This window comes from Choloepus didactylus, chromosome 3 (assembly GCF_015220235.1).
Source record: "Choloepus didactylus isolate mChoDid1 chromosome 3, mChoDid1.pri, whole genome shotgun sequence".
Classification (NCBI taxonomy): Eukaryota; Metazoa; Chordata; class Mammalia; order Pilosa; family Megalonychidae; genus Choloepus; species Choloepus didactylus.
Window position 1 is genome coordinate 153,941,853 of NC_051309.1, and position 24,800 is coordinate 153,966,652.

At 39.6% G+C, this 24,800-nt stretch overlaps 1 protein-coding gene across 2 annotated transcripts in view; it reads right to left on the reverse strand.

Annotated features, from left to right (window-relative positions):
- Nucleotides 1-5,898: 5,898 nt before the first annotated feature.
- The window catches only part of RNF150 (ring finger protein 150), a 274,681-nt gene continuing 255,779 nt past the window's right edge, over nucleotides 5,899-24,800 (reverse strand). Inside the window, exon 7 of one of the 2 annotated variants that reach the window (XM_037830712.1) lies at nucleotides 5,899-6,297. In XM_037830712.1, coding sequence (XP_037686640.1) covers nucleotides 6,095-6,297 — 203 coding nt within the window. In that variant the 3' untranslated portion in view covers nucleotides 5,899-6,094. Of the gene's footprint in view, nucleotides 6,298-12,012; nucleotides 17,138-24,800 lie in introns of those variants that run through there. The other variant, XM_037830713.1, reaches the window with a different exon arrangement.

A 24,800-nucleotide genomic window follows, 5' to 3' on the forward strand; every position in this document is an offset into this window, starting at 1 on the left:
TTCCAAATAAATTTGATGACTAGCTTTTCCAAGTCTGCAAAGTAGGTTGTTGGAATTTTGATTGGGATTGCATTGAATCTGTAGATGAGTTTGGGTAGAATTGACATCTTAATGACATTTAGTCTTCCTATCCATGAACATGGAATATTTTTCCATCTTTTAAGGTCCCTTTCTATTTATTTTAGTAGAGTTATGTAGTTTTCTTTGTATAGGTCTTTTACATCTTTGGTTAAGTTTATTCCTAGGTACTTGATTTTTTTAGTTGCTATGGAAAATGGTATCTTTTTCTTGAGTGTCTCTTCAGTTTGTTCATTTCTAGCATATAGAAACATTACTGACTTCTGTGCATTAACCTTGTATCCCGCTACTTTGCTAAATTTGTTTATTAGCTCTAGTAGCTGGATCGTCGATTTCTCAGGGTTTTCTAGATATAAGATCATATCATCTGCAAACAATGACAGTTTTACTTCTTCTTTTCCAATTTGGATGCCTTTTATTTCTTTGTCTTGCCGGATTGCCCTGGCTAGCACTTCCAGCACAATGTTGAATAACAGTGGTGATAGCGGGAATCCTTGTCTTGTTCCTGATCTTAGAGGGAAGGCTTTCAGTCTCTCTCCATTGAGTACTATGCTGGCTGTGGGTTTTTCATATATGCTCTTTATCATGTTGAGGAAGTTTCCTTCAATTCCTACCTTTTGAAGTGTTTTTATCAAAAAGGGATGTTGGATTTTGTCAAATGCTTTTTCAGGATCTATTGAGATGATCAATTGATTTTTCCCTTTTGACTTGTTAATGTGTTGTAATACATTGATTGATTTTCTTATGTTGAACCATCCTTGCATGCCTGGAATAAACCCCACTTGGTCATGGTGTATGATTTTTTTAATGTGTCTTTGGATTCAATTTGCAAGTATTTTGTTGAGGATTTTTGCATCTATATTCATTAGGGAGATTGGCCGGTAGTTTTCCTTTTTTGTAACATCTTTGCCTGGTTTTGGTATTAGATTGATGTTAGCTTCATAAAATGAGTTAGGTAGTGTTCCATTTTCTTCAATGTTTTGAAAGAGTTTGAGTAAGATTGGTGTCAGTTCTTTCTGGAAAGTTTGGTAGAATTCCCCTGTGAAGCCATCTGGCCCTGGGCATTTATTTGTGGGAAGATTTTTGATGACTGATTGGATCTCTTTGCTTGTGATGGGTTGGTTGAGGTCTTCTATTTCTTCTCTGGTCAGTCTAGGTTGTTCATATGTTTCCAGGAAATTGTCCATTTCCTCTACATTATCCAGTTTGTTGCCATACAGTTGTTCATAGTATCCTCTTATAATTTTTTTAATTTCTTCAGGATCTGCAGTTATGTCACCTTTTTCATTCATTATTTTGTTTATATGGGTCTTCTCTCTTTTTGATTTTGTCAGTGTAGCTAGGGGCTTGTCAATCTTGTTGATCTTCTCAAAGAACCAACTTTTGGTGATATTTATCCTCTCTATTGTTTTTTTGTTCTCTATGTCATTTATTTCTGCTTTAATCCTTGTTATTTCTTTTCTTGTACTTGGTTTAGGATTGGTTTGCTGTTCATTTTCTAGCTTCTTCAGTTGATCCATTAGTTCTTTGATTTTGGCTCTTTCTTCCTTTTTAATGTATGTGTTTAGTGCTATAAATTTCCCCCTTAGCACTGCTTTTGCTGCATCCCATAGGTTTTGGTATGTTGTGTTCTCATTTTCATTCGTCTCTATATATTTAGCAATTTCTCTTGCTATTTCTTCTTTAACCCACTGATTGTTTAGGAGTGTGTTGTTTAACCTCCAGGTATTTGTGAATTTTCTAAGTCTCTGATGGTTATTGACTTCTAATTGTATTCCATTGTGGTCAGAGAATGTGCTTTGAATAATTTCAATCTTTTTAAATTTATTGAGGCTTGTTTTATGTCCCAGCATATGATCTATTCTGGAGAAAGTTCCATGAGCAATAGAAAAGTATGTGTATCCTGGTGATTTGGGATGTAATGTCCTGTATATGTCTGTTAAATCTAATTCATTTATCAGATTGTTTAGGTTTTCAATTTCCTTATTGGTCTTCTGTCTGGTTGATCTATCTATAGGAGAGAGTGATGTGTTGAAGTCTCCCACAATTATTGTGGAAACATCAATTGCTTCCTTTAGTTTTGCCAGTGTTTCTCTCATGTATTTTGTGGCACCTTGGTTGGGTGCATAGACATTTACGATTGTTATTTCTTCCTGCTGAATTGCCCCTTTTATTAGTACGTAGTGGCCTTCTTTGTCTCTCAAAACATCCCTGCATTTGAAGTCTATTTTATCTGAGATTAATATTGCTACACCTGCTTTCTTTTGGCTGTAGCTTGCATGAAATATTTTTTTCCATCCTTTCACTTTCAGTTTCTTTGTGTCCCTGTGTCTAAGATGAGTCTCTTGTATGCAACATATTGATGGTTCATTTTTTTTGATATATTCTGCGAATCTATATCTTTTAATTGGGGAGTTTAATCCATTTACATTCAACGTTATAACCGTGAAGGCATTTCTTGAATCAGCCATCTTATCCTTTGGTTTATGTTTGTCATATTTTTCCCCTCTCTCTATTAATATCCTTTATTGTACCCATATCGAATCTCTTTAGTACTGAACCTTTCTCCAAGTCTCTCTGTCCTTTCTTTGTTTCTCTGTCTGTAGGGCTCCCTTGAGTATCTCCAGTAGGGCAGGTCTCTTGTTAGCAAATTCTCTCAGCATTTGTTTGTCTGTGAAAAATTTAAGCTCTCCCTCAAATTTGAAGGAGAGCTTTGCTGGATAAAGTATTCTTGGCTGGAAATTTTTCTCACTCAGAATTTTAAATCTATCGTGCCACTGCCTTCTTGCCTCCATGGTGGCTGCTGAGTAGTCACTACTTAGTCTTATGCTGTTTCCTTTGTATGTGGTGAATTGCTTTTCTCTTGCTGCTTTCAGAACTTGCTCCTTCTCTTCTGTGTTTGATAGTGCGATCAGTATATGTCTCGTAGTGGGTTTATTTGGATTTATTCTATTTGGAGTTCGCTGAGCATTTATGATTTGTGTATTTATGTTGTTTAGAAGATTTGGGAAGTTTTCCCCAACAATTTCTTTGAATACTCTTCCTAGACCTTTACCCTTTTCTTCCCCTTCTGGGACACCAATGAGTCTTATATTTGGACGTTTCATATTATCTATCATATCCCTGAGGTGCATTTCGATTTTTTCAATTTTTTTCCCCATTCTTTCTTTTATGCTTTCATTTCCATTCTGTCATCTTCCAGGTCACTGATTCATTGTTCAGCTTCCTCTAGTCTTGTACTATGAGTGTCCAGAATCTTTTTAATTTGGTGAACATTTTGTTTAATTTCCATAAGATCATCCATTTTTTTATTTAGTCTTGCAGTGTCTTCTTTATGCTCTTCTAGGGTCTTCTTGATTTCCTTTATCTCCCGTACTATGGTCTCATTGTTCATCTTTAGTTCTTTGAGTAGCTGCTCTAGGTGCTGTGTCTCTTCTGATATTTTGATTTGGGTGCTTGGGCTTGGGTAATCCATATCGTCTGGTTTTTTCATATGCTTTATAATTTTCTGTTGTTTTTGGCCTCATGGCATTTGCTGAACTTGATAGGGTTCTTTTAGGATTTGTAGACCAATTGAATTCCTTATGTCTAATTTATCAGATGTACAGCTTCGTGGAGTACACTTTCTCTAACTAACCAGCAGGTGGCGTCCACGAGCCACCTGTTCTCCACAAGCCAGTTCTCCCCTGCTTAGCCTTTTTGGAGAGTGGGGGAGTGAGTCTTGTGGGGTCCAATTGGTGTACCAAGCTTGCGTGTGTAGTTGGTGTTGCCCGCCCTGTATATGGGGCGTGTTTCTGGGCAGTCAGGGAGGGGGGGGTGGCTCTAACAATCAAATCTCCCTGGTGATCCTAGAGTTTTAAAGCTGCTGCAATAGTCTAATCCTTCAGTTCAGTCCTGCCACAGTTTGTCTCTGCCACTGACCCACAAGTCGTTGGTATTGGCGTATGGCTCCTGAGACTTGCAAGTGGGCCCCTCTTCCAGGCCATGCACCCCGGGTCCTCTGTTGAGGGATGACTGTGCTATGTCACAGGTGAATGCCGTCCCCCCAGGGCAGTTCTGGGCTGCTGGGCTGTGTAGGGAGGCTCCCAGTCTGCTGAAATGATGGCTGAATGGGGCTTTGTTAATTCACACTGCTCTACCTTCCCAACTCTGGGACAATCAGCTGAGGTTGCAGGGAAGGCTAATGTCCACGCCCAGTTTTGTGGTGTGTGCCTGTTATTTGAAGCACTTCCGTCACACTGGGTTGTCTGGGGCAGTTCTGGGCTATGGGGCTGGCGATGGGCAGGAGTGTTTCCTGTCCACCAGGATGATGGCTGTGAGCGGACACCCCCCTTTTCTTGGGAAGTTGTGGTGTTTAGTGAATTTTCTCAGCTACTGGATTATTGCGTTTTGTCTCAGAGCTCTCCTAGTTGTGGTCTTGACTTGACCTGCCCAAATAGCAAGTCTTTGAAGCTTTCTGTATTGGGCTTCTCAGAGTAATTGTTTTAGAAAAAGAAAAAAGGATTAAAAAACAAACAAACAAACAAACAAACAAACAAACAAAAAAGGGCCCTCCTCAGAGATCTAATGGGTGATTGAAATGCTAAGAGACAAAGCAACCAGGGCCATTAAGGAAAGGTCCACAGGGCAGAGAGATCAGCTTTTCTTCGGGATTTGCATATGCTCCTCAGGGCCCTTCCCCTTGCTATGTTCACCAGAACTCCAAAAATCCTCCGCTTTTATTTTGGAGTTTTTCGTGTTGTTTTTTTTCTATGCCTGTCTCCTCTCTGCTGGGCTGGCTGCTCTCAGATTCTCTGGTGTCTGGTCTCAGTCTATCTATGGTTGGAGTTTGAATCAGTAGAATGAGTTTCCGATAAGGGCTGCCACTGCAGTTCTCCCTTCTCCTTCCCGGAGCTGACAGCCCCTCCTCCCCCGGGACTGAGCCTGGCAGGGAGGGGCGCGGGTCCCCTGGCCGCAAAAACTTACAGATTTCACTGATCTCAGCAGTTCCACGTTTTCATGAGTGTTGTATGAAGTATGCCCAAAGTCAGATTGCTCTGTGGTGTCCAGTCCACGCAGTTCCTGGCTTTCTACCTACTTTCCTGGTAGTAAAACATACAGCTCACTAGTCTGCCATCTTGCCCCGCCTCTGGTTATTACATTTTAAGTCGTTGGTTAAAAAGAAGGAGGAGTAGGAGGAGGATGAGGACAGTAAGTGATAAAGACCATGTGTAGACCACAGAGCTTAAAATCTTAATAATAGGTCTCTTCACTGAAAAGGTTCACAGGCCCCTGGACTACCAGGGATCAGCAGATGAACTCAGGGCAAACCCTGTTTATGTGCTAATTTTCCCCTAGGATAGATTTGTACTTTCTCATAGTTTCTGGCCTCCAAGAATGTCTCTTACTTTCCTCCCAGTTTAGATATGTATCTTAGAAGAGATTTTAAATATTTTATCCAGTATTTTAGTTGCTCTGTAGTTGGGGCTTTCTCTGGACATCTAGTCCCCTATAATGTATGAAAAAGAAGTTCTCCTTCACTTCCTGTCAAAGCAAGTTCATTGCCATAACAGGGTCTATAAGAAGGACAGGCTGTTGTTGCCTGTGAGCCAGTTTTGGAAAGCGCAATATAATGACATTTTATATTCAAAGGGTGAGTCAAAAAAAGGTAATAATACACATTGGGATTTTTTTTCCCTTAAGTTTGCTTTAAATATTTAATTGACTTTTAAAAAAGTCTTTGCAGTAATCATCACAAATGAACACATGTGGTAATTCATTTGTTTATTTACAACAAAAAATGTCCCATTTTAACCGCTTTCAAGTCACAATTGGGATTTTAAGGCAATCATTTTCCAAACATGGCTAAAATTGGCACTCAGTGGGGACTCTGTCACTGGGGACTATAGTGCATGTGTTTGCATGTGGCCCTGCGTGTGTACTGTCGTTGCCTCCATCTGATTCTGCATCCGAATTAGAATTGTCCCAGTTCAGGGAGTGTTTCCTGACTATAAAACAATATTCCTATAATAGATAGTCAATATAGTACATTCCAAGTTTCAGATTTTCTTGCTTTCCATTCTTGAGATTTTGAGCAGTCTGGAGATTCCTGCCCACTGGTGGAAGCAGCATGGTGCAGCCAAAGAGCTCCAGCACTGGGGTCAGGAAACCAAAGCTCTAGCCCCGACTCTGTTCCTGACTGATGTCCTCTCTTTCCTCTTCCTCTTCCTTCTCCATATCCTGGTTTTGAACAGAGGGAATAAGGAAGAGAGAAAGACATAGTGGTAAGAGGCAAATGGACCACTTTTAATTTTCCATAAAATGAAGGAGGGTCTGTGAGTTATGTGTGTTTAGGTAATGGCATTTATCCCCTATCCAGGAAATAGTCCTCTGAAATTAGACTCACTTGGTGTTTTGCTGGTGGACAAAGCATCAGGCCTGGGGCCCAGAGTGATGTAAACTTATTCTCATGTCTTACTCTATAGTGTGCTTAAATTCTGTAATTAACTTCTCTGCTCTCACATTTACTTGCAGATATTGATGCTGTTTCCAAAGCTCTGAATTATGTTTTTTTTTTCTTAGAGAATTTGAGACCTTTGGCTCCCATTAGATGTATAATATCAATGACAGCTGTGTTGTGTATACGGCTCCCTAGCAACCAAGTGCAGTTGCCCACCAGTGAAAGCTGGCTCTGCTTTCTCCCTTGACTATTTAGTAAATGATCCTTAGGAACAAAGAAGGTAGGAATGTTTGAGAGAGGCACAGAGGGAGCAATTAGGTTAGGGGTCATGGCCGTGATCAGACCTGATGGATGTTCCCACGTGGAGAGGGTAGGGAATGCCTTTCACAACAGAAAGGTTCGAGGGGATTGGGAAGCTTAATTTGCACCTGCCAGTGTGTCCGCGAATACTGACGTGCATGGGTTGGAGCCTGAGGGCTGCATCCTACAGCTGCCAGGCCCCTGCAAGGGGAAATCAATGAAGGGCGATCTGATCGCAGTGGGCAGGGGTCCCCTGGCCTCTGGTTGCACAGTGGAGAGGTCCCTTATTCTGTTCACTGTCAAGAACAAACAGTCATAGTGAGACCTGAAGGAGACTCTATACCAGTGAATGTGATGAAATAAGAAGACAAATAATTTCTATTCTTGGGTCACTACGGATGATGGAACTATTGTTCTAAAAAGTCTCATAAATGTGAAACCTTTCTCAGCCCACCTGAATGTCTAATCAGGTGGTGCTCTCGCTCCTCCGTGGACAGTAATTATCACAGAGCATAAATAATTCACACCCCCCCTCCCAAATCTGGCACAAAGCATCCCTCTGCCAAGGCAAGGAGCTGAGTAGCAATGCTAACATTAGAAGGAATTGTTAGACTTATAAGAGAACCAAACACATTTTTTGTACTTTTTGAATAGGGTTAGTGGTTTGGCTCATACTACCCCAAGCATAAATATTAACAGAGGAGTAGTAATCAAGTGGAAAAGCTGGCCAACTGGCTTATTACAAAGCTCTGGGGAGTTTTTAATTTTCCATTCTCAAAGGGACAGATATGCCACTTGACTTCTCAAAACCAAAGCCTGTAAAGTGGAGTTTCTGGGGTGGGGGAGGAGGCGGCCTCTACCTCCCAGGGCAAAGGGACAGGAAGTCACTGCAGCTGCTCCCTGAGCTTGGATGAGCAGACCCAGTGACCTCTTTCCTGGGACATTTCCACTCGAGGTGAAGCTGATTGACCTTTTCCTAATAAACTAGGAGCGGGGAAGAGAGGAGGCAAGAGTCCATGGGATATGCAAGATTGAGATGTGTAATACAAAATCTAGCAGGGTTTTTCCCCAGTTCTAATACCAGTATGTTTTGCACAACTGGTCTAGTCCAGTGCAGGGTTGAAAAATATGATCCTTGAAAAAGGAGGATTCCATCATTAACCAGGTTCCAGAAAAGCTGAGTTATACAAAGTTAAATAGGTGACTTTTAATCACTATTATGTATTGCATGAAGCATTGTCCCAACTTAGTTGACCTTGGGACTCTGTGCTATAGTTTCCAACATATCCCAGAAGGGGATCCACAGAACGCATTTCTCAATGTAGGGACCTCTGGTTTAGTGGAAAGATTTCCGAGGCTGGAGTCCTGATGGATGGCTTCTAAATCCTCGGTGATAGGTTAATACCCTCAGATGTCAGCTTCATTGCTGACAATAGGTTTCTGTGCAGATAAAGAGTGACATATTGGTAGCATAAACGTAGTTTAAAGTGCCTTATCCTGTGGCACAATCATTATCCTTACTAAATATTCCCTTAGAATATCTTTGTACCTACAAATTTAGTGTGAACTGGCCCGAGAGCCAGTGTTTTTAAATCCTCTGGAACTCAGGAGTAGACAGCACAGTTAGGAAATATGAATGACACAAACACAAGCGTCTGATTACATTTTATTAAAAAACAAAACCAAACAAAATTTTGCAATGAAATTTCTTGGAATTCACAATCCTGTCTTAAAATGTTTATAGTTACAATATATATATTTTTTACCAGTACATAATAACACGATTGCACTTATTTACATTATAATCTTGTATATAACAAAAATAGCCATGTTGTACGATTGAATGTTTCCAACTATCATCCTTAACATTTCATCACTAGCCCAGTATGAGACAATCTGCTTATGCTCTCCAAGCACATAGAGAATAAAACAAAGTAAAATAAAAGTCTGTGTCTCCTAATAGAAGACAAATCCCAAAGACCATTTTTCTTGATTTTCGTGTATTTGAAGAGAGATATAAAGTGCTTTGGAAGGAGTTGAATAGGTGCCTGAGGTGGGGAAGCAGGGAAGAGAAAAAGATTTATACAGAAAAAAAAAACAACAACAAATAAACAAACAAAACCACACTGCCTTAAATAACCATGTAAATACGCCTGTGACTTTGTATGTAAAATGACATTTGGGTAAAATGGCTACATAATCCAGGACTACAGTATTTTGTCACTTAAGAGCTAATGAAAGTCCAAATTAAAAACCACTCATGCAAAGGCCACAGGAGTGACTTTCATGATTTTGAGTCATATGACAAATAAATCAAGGAAGCTTAGTCTCACGATCTCAATCTGGAGACCGCAGGTAATGGCTATGAGGGGACCTTCAAACATATGATCAGCAGAAATGGCCAGAAAAGGGGAAGTTAGCCCAAATTCCCCCGTGACATTATTCATTTTACCATAAAAACATAAGATTTGTGTTTATAGGGAAAATAAATCCCTTGGATTTTCCTCTTGCTGTAGGGAGGTACAAAAGATCATTTAATGATGCCATGTAAATTATTTCTTTGCAGCAGATGGTTCTTCAATGGGAAATAATAATGTGCTATACAAAGGGGTTAAAATAGGTAGGAATTTTTTTTTAGATTTAAAAAGTGGCAGTTGCTGGTAATGGTCTGCAGTCTACAAATTCAGGTGTCACATACATACTGCTTGGGAGCCTTCCCTAGATACTAGAATAATTATCTCCCAGCTCATGAACATTTTAAAGAACAAAATCTTTTTTTTTTTTTCAGGAAATGGATGGAATGTAACTTTTCACAAGTACAAAATTATTTCAAGTTTTCTAAATATAAGGGACATCCCACTATAAAAATAACAGCCACCCTCCCTGGCCCCTACCCCTACATCTCTTTCTAATTATAAAATGGTACAACCATTTCAGATCAGTAATGTGAAAGCAGAAAGTAAATATATTATTATATACATATACAAAACAGGTCAGTATTTCACACCATTTACATTCATATGAAAGAAGTCTGTTTATTGATCTTCCTTTGCAATTTCACAAGAATAAAGTTGAGATAAATTACAAAAGAATCAGGTCCTTATAATTCTGCATAAACATTCTAATCAGATGCATCTTCTTTGAAAACAGAGCAGATGATACATGTCAACATTTTGCAGAAGAAAGGGCAACTGATAGTGAGAAAATCTTCTGTGGGGGATCCCCATTCAAATTTTCAGAATTCGTGACATACTTTTCCCTTTTGATAATCATGGACCAAATTCTCAAGTACTGGGGAAACTGTACATTGAAAGGCAAATAACTAGTTGGTGAGGAAATGGTGACCCAAGTCAAATTAATTCGCCGAAAGAATGATGGTGATTATTCCAGCAGAGGGCACCCTGCTCCCTTGCAATAAAATCCTACTGAACAGTAAATTCCCTTTATGCCAACGCAAATTCAGATTGAAAAGTCCATCTGTCGGTCCTTCTTCAACTGCTCTACTATTAGGACAGGCAACAGTTTAAAGAGTGGGATACACCATAATTAGCTAGTTCTTACACATCAAAATTATAAATGAAAATTCTTTGGCTGTTTAAAATCTGTACATTCTCAAAAAGAACAATATTCTGAGTTCAATAAAGCGCTAGATTTGTGGGAAAGTTTTGAGGGAGAGGGGGTCTGAGCACTACTTCTAAAGACGGTGTGGTGCCAACGCTACTGTACATTTTTGCTTTCTGGCTTTAGTAAGGTTCAATCACCCGCCTGTAAGGGAAACCTCCCTAAAGTTTCAGAGCTTCATTCAACCATGCCACTCATCTTCACTTTTACTTATGAGAACATAAGGATAAAATTAAACTGGTCAATGGGAAAAACATATGCTCATTTGGATGGTAAGCAGTCTTTGGTTTATATAGCACACATGGTCCCCACATTTTCCCTGCTTTCTAAACCCTTGGCTTCAGTAGGATGACAAGGCTGCAGGCAGTGCTGAGCAATGGCTTAGGGTAACTCAGAACAAGGCTCCTTTTCAATGGATTTCTCCCCTTGCTCTGTTCAGCTCTGTAGAACTCTGAAGAGATGTACATTCTTTCTTTAAGAAATCTTTATCCAGTGGCCATAGAGCAAATGGCTTTGGAGTAAGTGCAAGCTTCAATAGTACACAAGGACCAGAAGGTCTTTGATCACTGATGTTCCTGAAAAAGCCACTAGAATATGAAGCACTTGAGACAGATGTAGTTCAGAGGGCAGTGAAGAGAGACATGACTGACCTCAGCGTGCTCTTTGAAGAACAAGCAGGTTTTGCAATGAAATGGCTCGGTAATTCTGGATTCATATCTAGGATGTGGAATCACTTCGTCATTTCTGCAGATAATAATTTAGTGCCATCGAAAGACACAAAGCGGACGAGTGTGACTATTGATCTGTGGGTCTTTAAAATTTACTGTTACTATTACAGAGGGTGGGGGGTTGTGAATTAAGGAGAGAAGCAGAGAAAGGGAAGAGGTAAGTGGTGATGAGAAACTGATACCTGCTCCTCAGCATGAGTTTCTTTGTCAGGCAATCCCAACTTTTTTTTCTGTGCCATTCATGAGTGTTGAAATCCTCAAGAAAAACACGCACACCCAACACATAAAAGCAAGAAAAAGGGGGGGAGGGGTCAGTTCTAAATCTTGGGGATAAGCATTTATTGGAGGAGCACCCATGATCCGTTCATTGCAGAAGCTTTCCTGCCCTGTCCCTCCTGACGTGGCACCCTGCCACCCCGTTCTGACTTCCTGCAGGCTGCTGCTCCCACCCCCTCTCATTGCCATCATCAGATGTGTTCATTGCTTCCGGCCATGCCACAGCATCCATAAGGGGAATTCGGTGGAGCAGAGCATGCACAAGAAGCTGTGTATCACCCGCCATAGGAAGATGATCTCTCTGTGCCTCTTTCCCCGTTTTAGGGAAGAAGCAGCCTCTTGGATCACTTATGAAGAACAAGCTCTTGTGCTAAGATGTCAAGAAACAAGAGTAGACCTCTGAGCCAGTATAACCCACAAGGTATTACAAGGTGCCCTTACCCTGGGGCACGTGGTGAACTAGGGAGTTTACACTGCTGGGGTGACACATAATGAATCTAGTTAGCATTTGGCGATTGCTACCCTGCCTTCACTTGCCTCGGGGACTCCCCCCCCCCCCCCCCCCCCCGCAAGGAAGCTAAAATTAAGGAAAAAAAAAGGAGGAAGAGCTATAGGTGGTCTGAGATAAAATTAGTCATATGAGAAAGTGTGAAAATCAGGCTAACTCCATTTGGGAGGAACTTAATTTGCCTTTATAACAAAGTGATTTTCTCATCAGAAGTACAAATACAGATACTGCTACACAATTAAAGAATAACAACAACACAATCACAATAATAATCACAATAATTCTATACATCTGGAGCCACTAATGTTTTTTTGTCCTGAATGCTATTTGAGAGAAAAGAAAACAGAGAAATAAGGAGAAAAACAAACAAACAAAAAAAAAACAAAAAAGAAAGAAGGAAGATGGGCAAAGAATGAGTGTGTGCATGTGTGTAATGACAAAGACAGGCTGTTAGAGAAAAACAGAGATAGATCAAAACAGAGAAACAGGCAGAAAAAAGAAAGAAACCTAAGTGATAGAATTAAAAAAAAAACCCAACCCCCCAGAAAACTGCTACTAGAAATTGCCTCAGTGGCATCAGTATGGAAGAAGGCTCTATAGTGGGGATGACTCTGTATCTCAGATTTTCTGGAAGGATTTTGATTTAATGAGATTGCACTGTTTTCAGTAAAGGTGATGCATTCAATACATAATTAAATGTCATTTAATTTTATGCTCTGTAAGAACTCTCATATAAGCAAAATTTATTAATAGGAAAGAATCCTGTGTTAGGCTATCTATCCTCATTTTTCATTCTGAAAGTGTGGTTGTTGCAGGGATTTAGAGCAGTAACTGAACTGGCCACTGGACACTGCGATTTCTGATATGACCAAACCCAGGATGGTCAGGGATGTTTCCACCAGATTGTGGGAAATGCCAAGAAAATAAACTCTTTGGACAGAGATTTGCCTCCATGGTTGTAATCATTACCATGTGATGACAAAATAGGTAGGTGTGTTTGCCAAATTTAACTCTCTACCTTCTTCAAATCTTTTCCCTGCCTAGATGACCTTAGCTGACATTTCATTGGTGATCAAACCCTAGAGAACAAATCTAAGTATGCTGCATTCAATGTATTCAGAGGCTCTCTTCGTGACCAGGGCTCAGTCATTCCCAACCGGACCAGCCACACAAGAGGTAGCAATGCCTACACGTGAGCCTAACTTATTCTTGGTGAATGAAAATGCTCCTTTTCATCCCCCGCAGGCTTGGAGAGAGGGGGATGCTGACTTCTGATTTGAAAGTTGCCTGTTGGTCACAATTCACCTAGTAGAGGATGGATGTTCAACAGCCCCAAAGATTCGTTCTCAATAAGGCCACATGAAGTTGTGTATGTGGAGTCAGTATGAACCTGCCCACTCTTCCCTCCCATATCCACAAGTACAAGCTGCAGCTGTGGGGCTAGCGGGCACTGGGTCAGGGAAATCACCTTTTCCCAAATCAGCAGAACTAAGGGTGGAGGTAAAGTTGGATGACCCAAGTGTGCATTTCCCTCGGCTCCTAAGTGCTGTATATCACCAGGCTAAGGGTTCATCATAGACGTGTGGGACATCATTTTGTTTCAGCACCAAATCAACATGGTTTGTGTGACTTTCAAAAAACACAACTTGTCAGAGCAGTAACAATAAAGGATAATGGACATCAGTGGTGTGGTTGGAAAGCTCAAGCAGAAATTTCAGAAAGGCTGCCCAAATTTTTGTTCATTACAAAATAAACTGGTGAATGGGCCCCTCTTTAGGCAACTTGGTACATCCAGTACTCTCTGGAGGTCATTAAGATTTTAACCTTTTTCTTTTGTAAGTGCCAGGGAATCTTGTGAGAATCTGGAGATGCTCTAGACCTGTGCTGCTCAATCAGTAGTCATTTGCCATGTGTGACTATTGAGTGCTTGAAATGTGGCTATTCCTCATTGAGCCTGCCTGTGCTGTAAGTGCAAAACACACAATGGATTTAGAAGACTCACTATAAAGAAAGAATGTAAAATATTTTACATTAATTCCGTGTTAAAACAATATGAATTAAATAAAAGATACTATTAAAATGATTTTCACCTGTTTCTTTTTAAATGTGGCAGCCACTAGACTATTTTAATTTACCTTTGTGACTCGTATTATATTTCTATTGGGCAGAGCTGGTCTCGACTCTCACTAAAGAAAACTGTACATCTGTAAATATGCATGAAGTCTGCATATACTTTCAGACTGTTCAAAAACCCTTTGACACTCATCTGTGACCCATGGGGTCCTTCTTTTTGGGGAGAAGTGATGATGAAGACCATAGGGCAGGGCTATTTCCCTTTCTTTTGAACTCCTCCATGTCGCTGAACTTCCCTTTAACTACTAAAGTCACAGGGAAATCCTCCAGAAACAAACTTTTGTAAAGGGCAACCCTTCCAGGCTCAGTAGGTTTGCAGCAGGACCTCCTTGGGTCCAGATTTGCAAGCCAGAGATTGGCCTCTTCAGCCCCTTATTGTCTATGCAGCATCCTATAAGGGGGTGCTGTAGCCAGGGCTTGCATATGCAATTAATTTCCGATTTACCTGGCCACGGGCAGGAAGAGATGACACTGAACAAACAGGACTATACTTACTTTCCTTTTGCTTTTGGATTATCCTTCTAATTTCACTTAAGTTAATACCAACATTTATTTGGGGCAAAGCTGACTGAAGAGGGGGTAGGTGATGCAGGACTATGCTGACCGAGAGAAAGAAACATCTTAGAAGTTAAGAAATCCCCACAGACACTGTACACCCATAACTAGGATGTAAAGGTCTGCATTCATCCACAGACTGCAAACTCTGTAAGTAAAAGCAGTTTCAAAACAAGGCAAAAGAAAACAACTCCTACTTGGACCTAAAACTCCAATCACTTAGATATCCATTCTCAGCAGCACAGGAACGCCAAATCTCAAAGGCTGTTGTGTGTTTCGTGTCAAGGAATTCTGCCTCCCTAAGCTATGAATTCTGCTCTGTGTCATCACCATCTGTGAAAAATGGGACCCCTGGCAAAATCTTCATCAGTGGTGCTAAGGAGCATCTGGAATCATCTTGCCAAACTCCTTCACTTTATGGATGAGAAACTAAGGCTGAGCACATGCGTGGCTCAAGTGAGGCCTCCTGGCTCCTGCTTCCCAGCTCTCTTCATTCCTCCCTGCCTGCCTTCCACCATGTGCACATTGGATTCCATTACAGGAAGTGTTGGACTCTTAGAGAAATGTGACCTTTTGGAAGGCAGTAATCATTTTCCTCGCCTTGTGGCTTACCAATAAACCATCAAATATGAGATCTTTAAAAGTGGTGGAAAAGAGCAACCAGTGGTCTCCCTTGACATGTACTCCCCATGTTTCAGAAGGCAGCAAGGTTTTCCAGCACAACCAAACTCTGTTTTTGAATGAGTATTAGTGTAATGAGGTGGGAAATCACTGACCAAATATGTAAATTACAACTCAGTGAGAAACGCTTTCCTTCATGGTTAACCCAAGCAGCAGCATAGGGCATGGCCTTTGTCATCTTCTTGCAGATAATAAGGTGAGCCATCTGATTGTCCAGAGGGTGCATTCACTTTCTTAGTCAGGCAACTGGAAGTTCTCTCTGCACCCCGGATAGTCTGAATGTATTACAAAATTGCCCACTGAATAAAATAGCATGTCTCGGTCATAGTTAGAAAAAAAAGAACAAAAACATAAACAGTTTAAAAATACTGGTAGGTTCTAGTGTTTATCTGTTGCCTCTTTTCTTTTCCCTCTTACTGTGTCTCTCTCAGCCAGGATAAATTTGATTTAGCAAATTCCATCACTGTACTCTTTGGATCAAATGCTTATAAAATCGCACCTCATTCCTTACTTGATCTCCAGACAAACTCATGGAGCCCTAGAAAGCAATCTGCTAAGGATTCACCTAAATCCTGCCCTACAGTCTGGCAAGGTTTAACACAAAGTGTGTTGGAACTAAGATAAAACCTAGGCAGCCAATGCAGCTACCCTTGGGTCTGCCATTGGGCTTGAAGATGACTGGATCTTTTCTAAACCCTCTGCTTCCCGCAGAATCAACTGAAGAAGGTGACAAAAGATTCATTCAGCCCTACAGAAACCAATGCAATGGGCATTTTGCTTTCAGTGGGAAGACTATGTGGTACCTCATTTTAAAACTAGGGTTGCAGCCCCAGCTACAAGCCCTCCAGCTGCAACGGCTGGCATGAATGCCCTGCAGGGGACTTCTGAGTTCAGAATTTCAGTGAAAGACTCTAGGAACCAGATGAATTGAAGTGCCTCCCCTGAAGGGTCTCCTCTCATGTCACGTGGGCTCCTGTAATGCTCAGCAATGTGGGGTGACATAGCTTCAATAATGAGCACTGGCCTCAGCAGACTTAGACATTAGTGTTGGGGTCTCTGGCAGCTGGGATTTTTGAGACCCAAGTAAAAGAATTTAGATTCTTAATGAAAGCCAGCTTTAGGAAGTTTCAGGGTGCAGGAGCACTTCCCAAAGCCCTATGCACGCATCATGCTGAGAGAGGTCAAGGCCATAAATCTCAGAGATGGAATACAAACCGATCGTAGCAGGAACAGGCACTTCTAAACAGAACTTACGTAAAAGCTGGAGTGAATAAAAGAAAAAACAAAGAGGTTGATATAAACTATAAATAGTCTTTAAAAAGAAACTGCCAAAGAAATCCAATAACATTCCAGAAAGATAACAGTAAGATCTGGAAAAAGTTGAAATGAAACTAAGAAACCCTAAAAGTGTCCTTTTAGTCACTGTTTTAGGAGCTTCTGATACACTGTTTTCAAAGACATGGGAGGGGACATCAGCTTTCAACTTCCAAGCTGCCAACGCCATGGTCTGCTGTAGAGATGGAGAAACTGCATCTTGATTAACATGACTTTGGATATTGCTTTTCGTTACCATTCTTGAATGGAGTGCCCTGGAGTTGCCAAGGTGTTCTGGAGGTGTGTGCACCTAGTCCAAGTCTTGAGGCACTCCTCCCTTCCTTATCCTTGGGTCCTACCATCCCTTTTGGGTATATTTGCCATTTCAAGATTTCACCTCTTCACAGTCTTGGTCAGTGGAAAGTTCTACATCGGACAGTCCAACCTCCATTGCCATAATCAGCGAGATGTCTGAATCACTGCTTATGGCTGGTTCCTGTTCACCTGTGAGATAAAAGCAAACTTCATGGTAAACACTGAACCACATCTTTGGATGCTGGCTATTTCAATGGCCTCTAATAAGATTTATTTAAAGGCAAGAGAATGTATTAGAAGAATACATTACTTTGTAATATTTCTAGTTAGAGCCTCATTTCACCCCATACAAAAATAAATTCTAAATGGGACAAAGTTAAATGTAAAAATAATACTGCAAAACTAGAAAATATATCTTCTAAGTATGTATCTAAGTAGGGAATTATATATCTGTCTAAGTGAGAAAAGACATTCTACATAGAAAAGCAATTGTGCAAATCACAGAAGACTGACAAATGTGCATAAAATTAAACTAAAATACATGAAATAGAAAGGTATATAACAAACTGGGATATTTGCAATAATTTCAGCATCAAAGGATTATCTTAACATATCAAGCACTTTTAGATCAGCAAGAACAACTAACAGTACAATAGAAAAATGGGCAAAGGTTAATGGTACACAATTCACAGAAGAATGTAGTGTAAATTACCAATAAACACATGGTAAAAATGAGATAGTCCTCTTTGTTCATGAAACTTTCATTCTTTAAAAAGATAATACTATAGTTAAGGATACTTTGAGGTAGGTATTTTGATATATTGCATGTAGAACTCTAAAATTCTTACCCAGGATTTTGCTTCTAGAACATATTATACAGAAATAATCAGAGATGCAAAAATATTCATTTAAGCATTTATTTTTAGTGGCAAAACATCACAAGTAACTTGAAAGTCCAACAGTGGAGGAATGGCTGAATAAATTATGTTACTTCTAAAGGATAATCTTGTAACAGTCACTAAAGTGATGTTTTCAAAGAATTTGTGGTTACATGAGAAATGTTCACAGTACACTGTTAAGTGAAAACAGAAATATTCAAAGTTTATATGCGATGAGGTCTACAGAAAGAGTTAACTAAAAGTAAGGGCAAGAATTGTGCTTAATTGGTGGGATTTATATTCATTTTATTTTAATTTTTTTCATTTTTATTCCCAAATATTCTGCAATGAGCATATATCATTCATTCTTTCAAGACATTTTCATTGAGTCCCTACTCTGTGCTAAGTACTATGCTAGATGCTAGGGGTATAGGTGGGAATAAGACAGAAGATCTGTCCTCCAGGAACTTACTGTCTTGTAGGCAGGCAGACCATTAACTAGGCAATTACAACGCAATGGGATAAACACTTTGATGGAGGATGTGCCAGGTATTAAGGCAGTAGGTCAGAGAGCTACAAAGTTATATGCTGTGTCAGAGAAGCTTCTCATAGGGGGCAATGTCTAAATTGAGTCTGAAGTGGTACATTGTATTTTAGGCAGATGAATAGGAAGGAAGCAGCTTTTAAGCAAAAGCAATAATCGGTACAGATAGGTGGCTGGAAGTAATAGGGAGCCTGTGCAGGTGGACAACAGAGTGTGTTTCAATATGATTGACGTGTAGCGTCAAGATGTGGAGTATGGACAGAGGGAGGCTGGAGAGGCGAGCTGCATTCAGGCAGCGTTAAAACCAAAAGTTCTTGAATGCTCCATTGCTCTGAACAAGAATTATCACTGCAAGACAAATGGTGACTTTAAAAGATAGTGGAGTGGGAAGTTCTAGGGTTCCTGACAGAAGGTTTCCACCCCACTTCCTCTGTTTTCTTTTGTTTTTCCCCTTATTAGAGTAGTTGTTAGTATAGAAAAATCATGCAGAAAGTACAAAGTTTCCATATACCCACTCCCCAAACAGTTTTCCCCTCTGGAATCTGAGTGGTGTCCCCTGGAGCTGGGCAGGACGCAGCCTGCAGATTCAAGCACAAGGGCTCTGCTTCTCAGGTCCAGGATGTCAATGACCACGTATCCGATTTTCTCCAGTTGCACAAATCTTGTGCTCTCATCCCTTCTTCCATTCTCCCTGCCCATGTTGATGTATGCCTTAAAAAGTCCCTTTTCATGGGGTTTCAGGAGACTGGAACTTACTCTGGAAGCCCTGCTTGAGGCTATATTGTGGGACCTGTTTTCAGAACACAGTTGTCCATTCTTTCTTTATAAGAATATGAACATATGGCTGAATATGTTTTAACTAGCCGACAATGAAATAAATGATCAAAGGATTTATTTTAAAAAATAGAAAATGAAAAAAGATTGTGAGCATTCTGAAACATAATCTGGGAGTTAAAATAGGCAATAATCTATTCACAATTTTCTAATTCATGTATTTGAAGATCGTCCCTACTTGTTATTCAGTATTATTTTGCCTGATATTGTCCCAGACTAATTTGATCCAAAATCAATTATGTTACTATGTGGACATATATTCAAGAGTTGCTATTAGATTTTCCTGAAATTAAGAAATTAGTCAAAAGAATTGATTAAGAACATGAAGCAATCAACCAACTAGCTGAATATAGATATAGATATTTATAGACATTTATAGATATTTATAGATATAGATATAGATACACATATATATAGCTTCATAAAAATCCCTTTTCATAGGGTTTCAGGAGACTGGAAACAGTTCCATGTGTTCAATCCACTCTTTTCACTCAATGCTATGGTTAAGCAGCATTTTTGCAATGAGAATTATATATATATACTTAAATTTATATTTATGAGGACTGGGAACACACCTCACTGTAGGAGATCATATTCTAGTGTCAGCTGTTACTAACTGCAGGGGTTACTTTGTGTAAGGTGCTTTCCTCCTAGAGGGCTAAGGTTTAATTATCTATAAAAGAGGGTTTAGACTAGATAAATTAGAGTCCTTTCCAGTTATAACAGTCTATACCTGTATGTGTCCATGGCAATCCAGTGCTGTGCCTCATACATGGTGGGTTCTCAAAAAATAATTGTTTAATAGAATTACCACTGAGAAAGTTTTAAGTCTTTCTTTTTTCTCAACTGTTCAAGTTGACTTTTTTAAAAAAAATTCTGGACCAAAAAGAAGGCCTGCTTATTGTATATTCAATACAAATATGCATTAACAGGGGAATTCACTACTTGGAAGTGTAATGAACATAGAAATAGTCTTATTATTAGAGGAAGAAAAATGGAGATTAAACTCCCTATAGAGGAGGTTCACCAGTGGCTTATCAACCAATTCATCTCATAAGAAGCCAATATTTTCAGCTCACAAACTGGGAGTCAACCAAATTGCTGAGTATGGAGGCATTTTATACTTTCATATGGATCTAGTGGAAAAAAAAGACATTACAGATAATGAGCTACTTAGTTATAGTTATATGCAGATAGAGCTCACTGCTACCTAAAGCAGCTTCTCACCTTCACTCCTGGCTTCTCAGCCATCACCCACAGATCTCAGAGACACATTCTCACATTGGTCTCTTCGTCATAGGAACGTGTGAATTGAAAGGAATAGGCACTATCATAATTATGGGCTGCTGAATTTATGATGCTCTTTTGAAAATTAAAACTGCCCTGCACAACTCAAGGCAAAAGTGAGTTCAAGTCAATAAGAATAGAAAGATTTGCACAAAATGGTTCAACTTCTATGAGGTAACATTGTACCTAACTTATGATCTAAATGTTTTCTATTCAAAAACTTCTTTTAAAAGAGTTTACACAAATATGTTACGATACTGTGAACCACTAATTGTACACCTTGGATGGATTGTATGGTATGTGAATATATCTCAATAACATTACATTTAAAAAAGTATCTGAAGACATTTAAAGTTATTATTTGGTATGTCCTGTTTTTAATTGAATTTAGTTTGTTCCATATTTTTAAAAACAGAGTTTCATCCTTTAACCAAGGCAGATGTTTTACTTTAAGGCCACAATAATACAAGTGAAAATGTTACTAAAATTTTTAGAAGGATCTCTGTAGGTGGTGCTAATTGGGGATTGTAAAGTAGCTATTAACAACGTAAATATTCACTGGATTGTGCCTCCTTTCCTGCAAAAGCTAATGTAAGACTAATGAAAAAATAACATTGTCCTTATCTAATTCTCACAACAACCCTTTGATATAGGTATTTTTATTCCTATATTACAGAAGAAAAACACTCTTAGGAGCATTTGATAGTACGATACATATTGATACACTTTTCTTTTGGTTTTTGTGCTCTGAAAAGACACTGAAGGATTTTAAACAGGGAGGATATGATCCAATTAACATTCCAAAAGATCACCCTTGCTGTTAGGTGAAGAATGGATTGCAGGGGACAGAGAGAGGGTGGAGGGAATCCATTTAGAAAACCGCTGCAGGAAAAGAGAGGAAACATAATGGCTTGCTGTGGCAATGGAGATGAAGAAAAGAGGACAAACAGAAGAAATATTTTAGCAGAAGAATCTACAGAAAAGGAATGGATTGGAGAAGGGCAGCAAGAGAGGGGAAAGCATAGAATAACTCACGTTTCTTGAGTAATGCAGGTTCCATTTACTGAGCCAGAGAAACGCAAAATAGAACCGATGTTGGGGATAGACCAAGAGTTCAGTTTTGCATATGTTATGTTTGAGATGCCTGTATGACATCCAAGGGAAATGTGAAATTGGCAGCTAGATGTATAATTCTGGAATTTAGAGGACTCAGGTAGGCCATGGTTATTAATATATTTGGTAGGCTTCAGCATAGAGAAGGTATTTTAAACCATGGGAATGGATGAGGTTCCCTGGGAAGAGACTGTAGAATGAGAAGATAAACCCTGGGCAGACTCCGAGGAGCCAAAGACTCAAACTGGTGACTCCCTAATATGTTTGTTTGGTCCGCATTGTCTTTTTTTTAAAAATTAGTTAGCAATATTTAAAAGTCAGGATATTCTACATAAAAATTTATATTTGTAGTTTATCTTGAAAAAAGAAAGATCTGCCAATACATGGCTGTTTCTCAGATGGAAATCACTGGTGGCAGCTGAGCCAGGGCTGCCCCATCTAGCCAAGCACACATTCCTAGTAAGTCACCAAATAATCGGCTTCACTGGTTCATGTCACCTGCCTGGTCTGGGCACACATTTGAGTTTGAAACTGCAGATTTAGGGAAAGGGCAAAAGAAGAGTAGATGAGGATAAGTGCCTAAAGAGCCTGAAAAATGGACAGGGTGGTAAACGGAAAACTAGGAGAATATTGTGTCATTGATTAATTTACTTCTTTTCTTTTAAATATGCAGCTCTGCTTTTTTTTTTTTTTTTAACTTCTTCTATAGGCACTGACTCACAATTAAAAATCAATACCCAAGATAATGAGATACTATAAGTATTACTGATTTAGTTGGGATGGATTTAAAGATTGCTCCTAAGTCATCTCATTCTGTGTCTTGAGCAAATCTCTTCATTCTTTATCACAGTGTTGATGAATATCAGATTAGATAGTAAGCAGACAATATTCTATTCTAAACAGAGCTTTGCTCCCTATTTTGATAACCCATAACTACTGCTTTAATATATTTCCACATCTAAGTAAAATCCATCAGTAGTCTAAGTGCAGTTAACCAGAAAATTCTTAGTGGTGGGGTTTGTTTTATTAATTCCATTTAGCCAATAAATCATTAAGATACTGGGTTGATATCTTTCCTCTTTAATATATAAAATCTTACCTAGAGATTTGCAGATTTCCCCTTGTGAAATGGACATTGCAGCTGTAGATGCTGTGAGTTTGATATAATTGTCTATAACTGTGGGCCTGGATGACCATGAAAGTTCCTTCTAACTCTGTGAGTATGAAATTCTGAGATCTGCCCTGTCTGCTGTTGGGCAGATCTGGGCAGTCATCACTTCCCTGGTTCAGGCCGTTTCATTGTCAATGGTCTTAGTTTGCCAGGGCTGGTATGGCAGAACCACAGGCTGGTTGCTTAAACAACAGGAATTTATTGCTCTGCAGTTTTGGAGGCCAGAAGTCCAGCATCAAGATATTGGCAGGACGTGCTTTCTCCTGGAGTCTGCAGCATTCTGGAACTCCTCTGTCATGAGGCTGTCTCTTTCCTTGTGCCTACTGCTCTGGCTTCTGCTGACTTCTGGCTTCTCCTTCTGTATCCAATTTCCTTTGCTAACAAGGACTTCAGTCACATTGGATTAAGGCCAACCCTGATTCAATCTGGCCTCATTTAAATAGGATCTTCAAAGATCCTATTTTCAAATGGGTTCACAGCCACAGGAACACGGATAAAGATGTGAACATGTCTTTGTGGGGGTTCCCATTTTAGGATCCTCTTACACTCCTTCATAAATATGAGGCACTTGAAAAATGCTTATTGAATTGAAATTAAATTGAAGCTCCTTTCTGACCATGTAGGACCCAGCTTTTGCATTTTCATAGCTAATAAAAATATTAATGCTTATTGAGTACTTAGTATTATGCCAGGGACCATGCTAAGTGTTTTCAAAAATATTCTCTAATTTAATAGTCGCAATTAACCTATGACTTGGGAGGTATTATCATTTCTATTTTTAGGTGATAAAACTCAAACTTAGAAAGGTTAAAAACTTATCCAGATTTTGTGGCAGTAAGGGTTGGAATCAGAATTGGAACCCAAATCTGTCTGACTCTGGGGTCCATGAACTTGGCCATAATCTACACGTCAGAGCTGAGATTCCTGTTCAGAGGAGCAATCAACTTGCAGGGGTGTCCTGGTACCTAAAATTACATACATATTTTTATGGCTATATGAATATCTGCATTTTTCTGGTGTGAGGATTGATTTCACTAGATTCTCTAAGGACCCACAAAAGGCTAAGAACCATTCACTCAAGAGATTTTGCATCCTGGCTGATTTAGCTATATTGCTTTTTTTTTCTTTTAAGCATATTTTGGTTTACATTCCACTGGGTATGTGTTAATGACATGATAGTTTTCACATGAAGTCACTGCTGCCCCACTTTAATTGTTTCTTGATGACAATTACTCAGAGCTAAAGCAGAAAATCATCCTTCTCAGAATGAGGTTTGGTATTTACTCCACCGCCTGTCTTTTGAAAGAGGGCACAGAGCAGTGGCAGGCTGGAATAAGCCCTTCTCTGTTAGGAATTAACAAACATTGCCCTCAGAATAAGTGGTTTCTGTTTTGAGAGAAAACAAGACGGTGGTGAATATAATCTCCCAGGTGTTCTGATTCTCCAGCAGGGTTGATACTCATGTGCTGAGAGCTGCTCTGCTTCTATAGAAGCATACTCTCCCCCTCTACTTGAAAAAAGAAGGTTTCAAAGAAAAATGACATCCTTCCATCCACTGCTAAGGATGCTTATCTTCTTGAAAATAGGACATCATTTCCAATCCACCCTGTATTGTACAAGATCACCAAGGGGAGACTCTTTCAACCATGCTGGCTGAATTATAATCTTGTTGTCTTTTCATATCCTCTCAGAATGTTGAGGTTCCTTCAGGCTGGGGCACTGCCTATATATCCTCTGTCATATTCTTAGTGGGAAAGTCGGTTAGATTTCAAATGTAGAGTGTTTTGTTAAGCAAATGTGTCTTTTGCATCCTTTTGGAACTCAACAAGCATTTCTGGGGGGCTATGTTTCTGATTTGGTTTGAATTTTCCCTCTGATGAGTGGCCTCTGCTGTGTGAATGGCAGGCCCCTGGGCAAATGCTTTCCTCCAGCTGTGCAATAATATTGACAATAGTAGCTAGAATGTATTGACTCCTTCTTATGTGCCAGGCATTGTGCTAAGCAGTTACATGTTATGTACGTTAT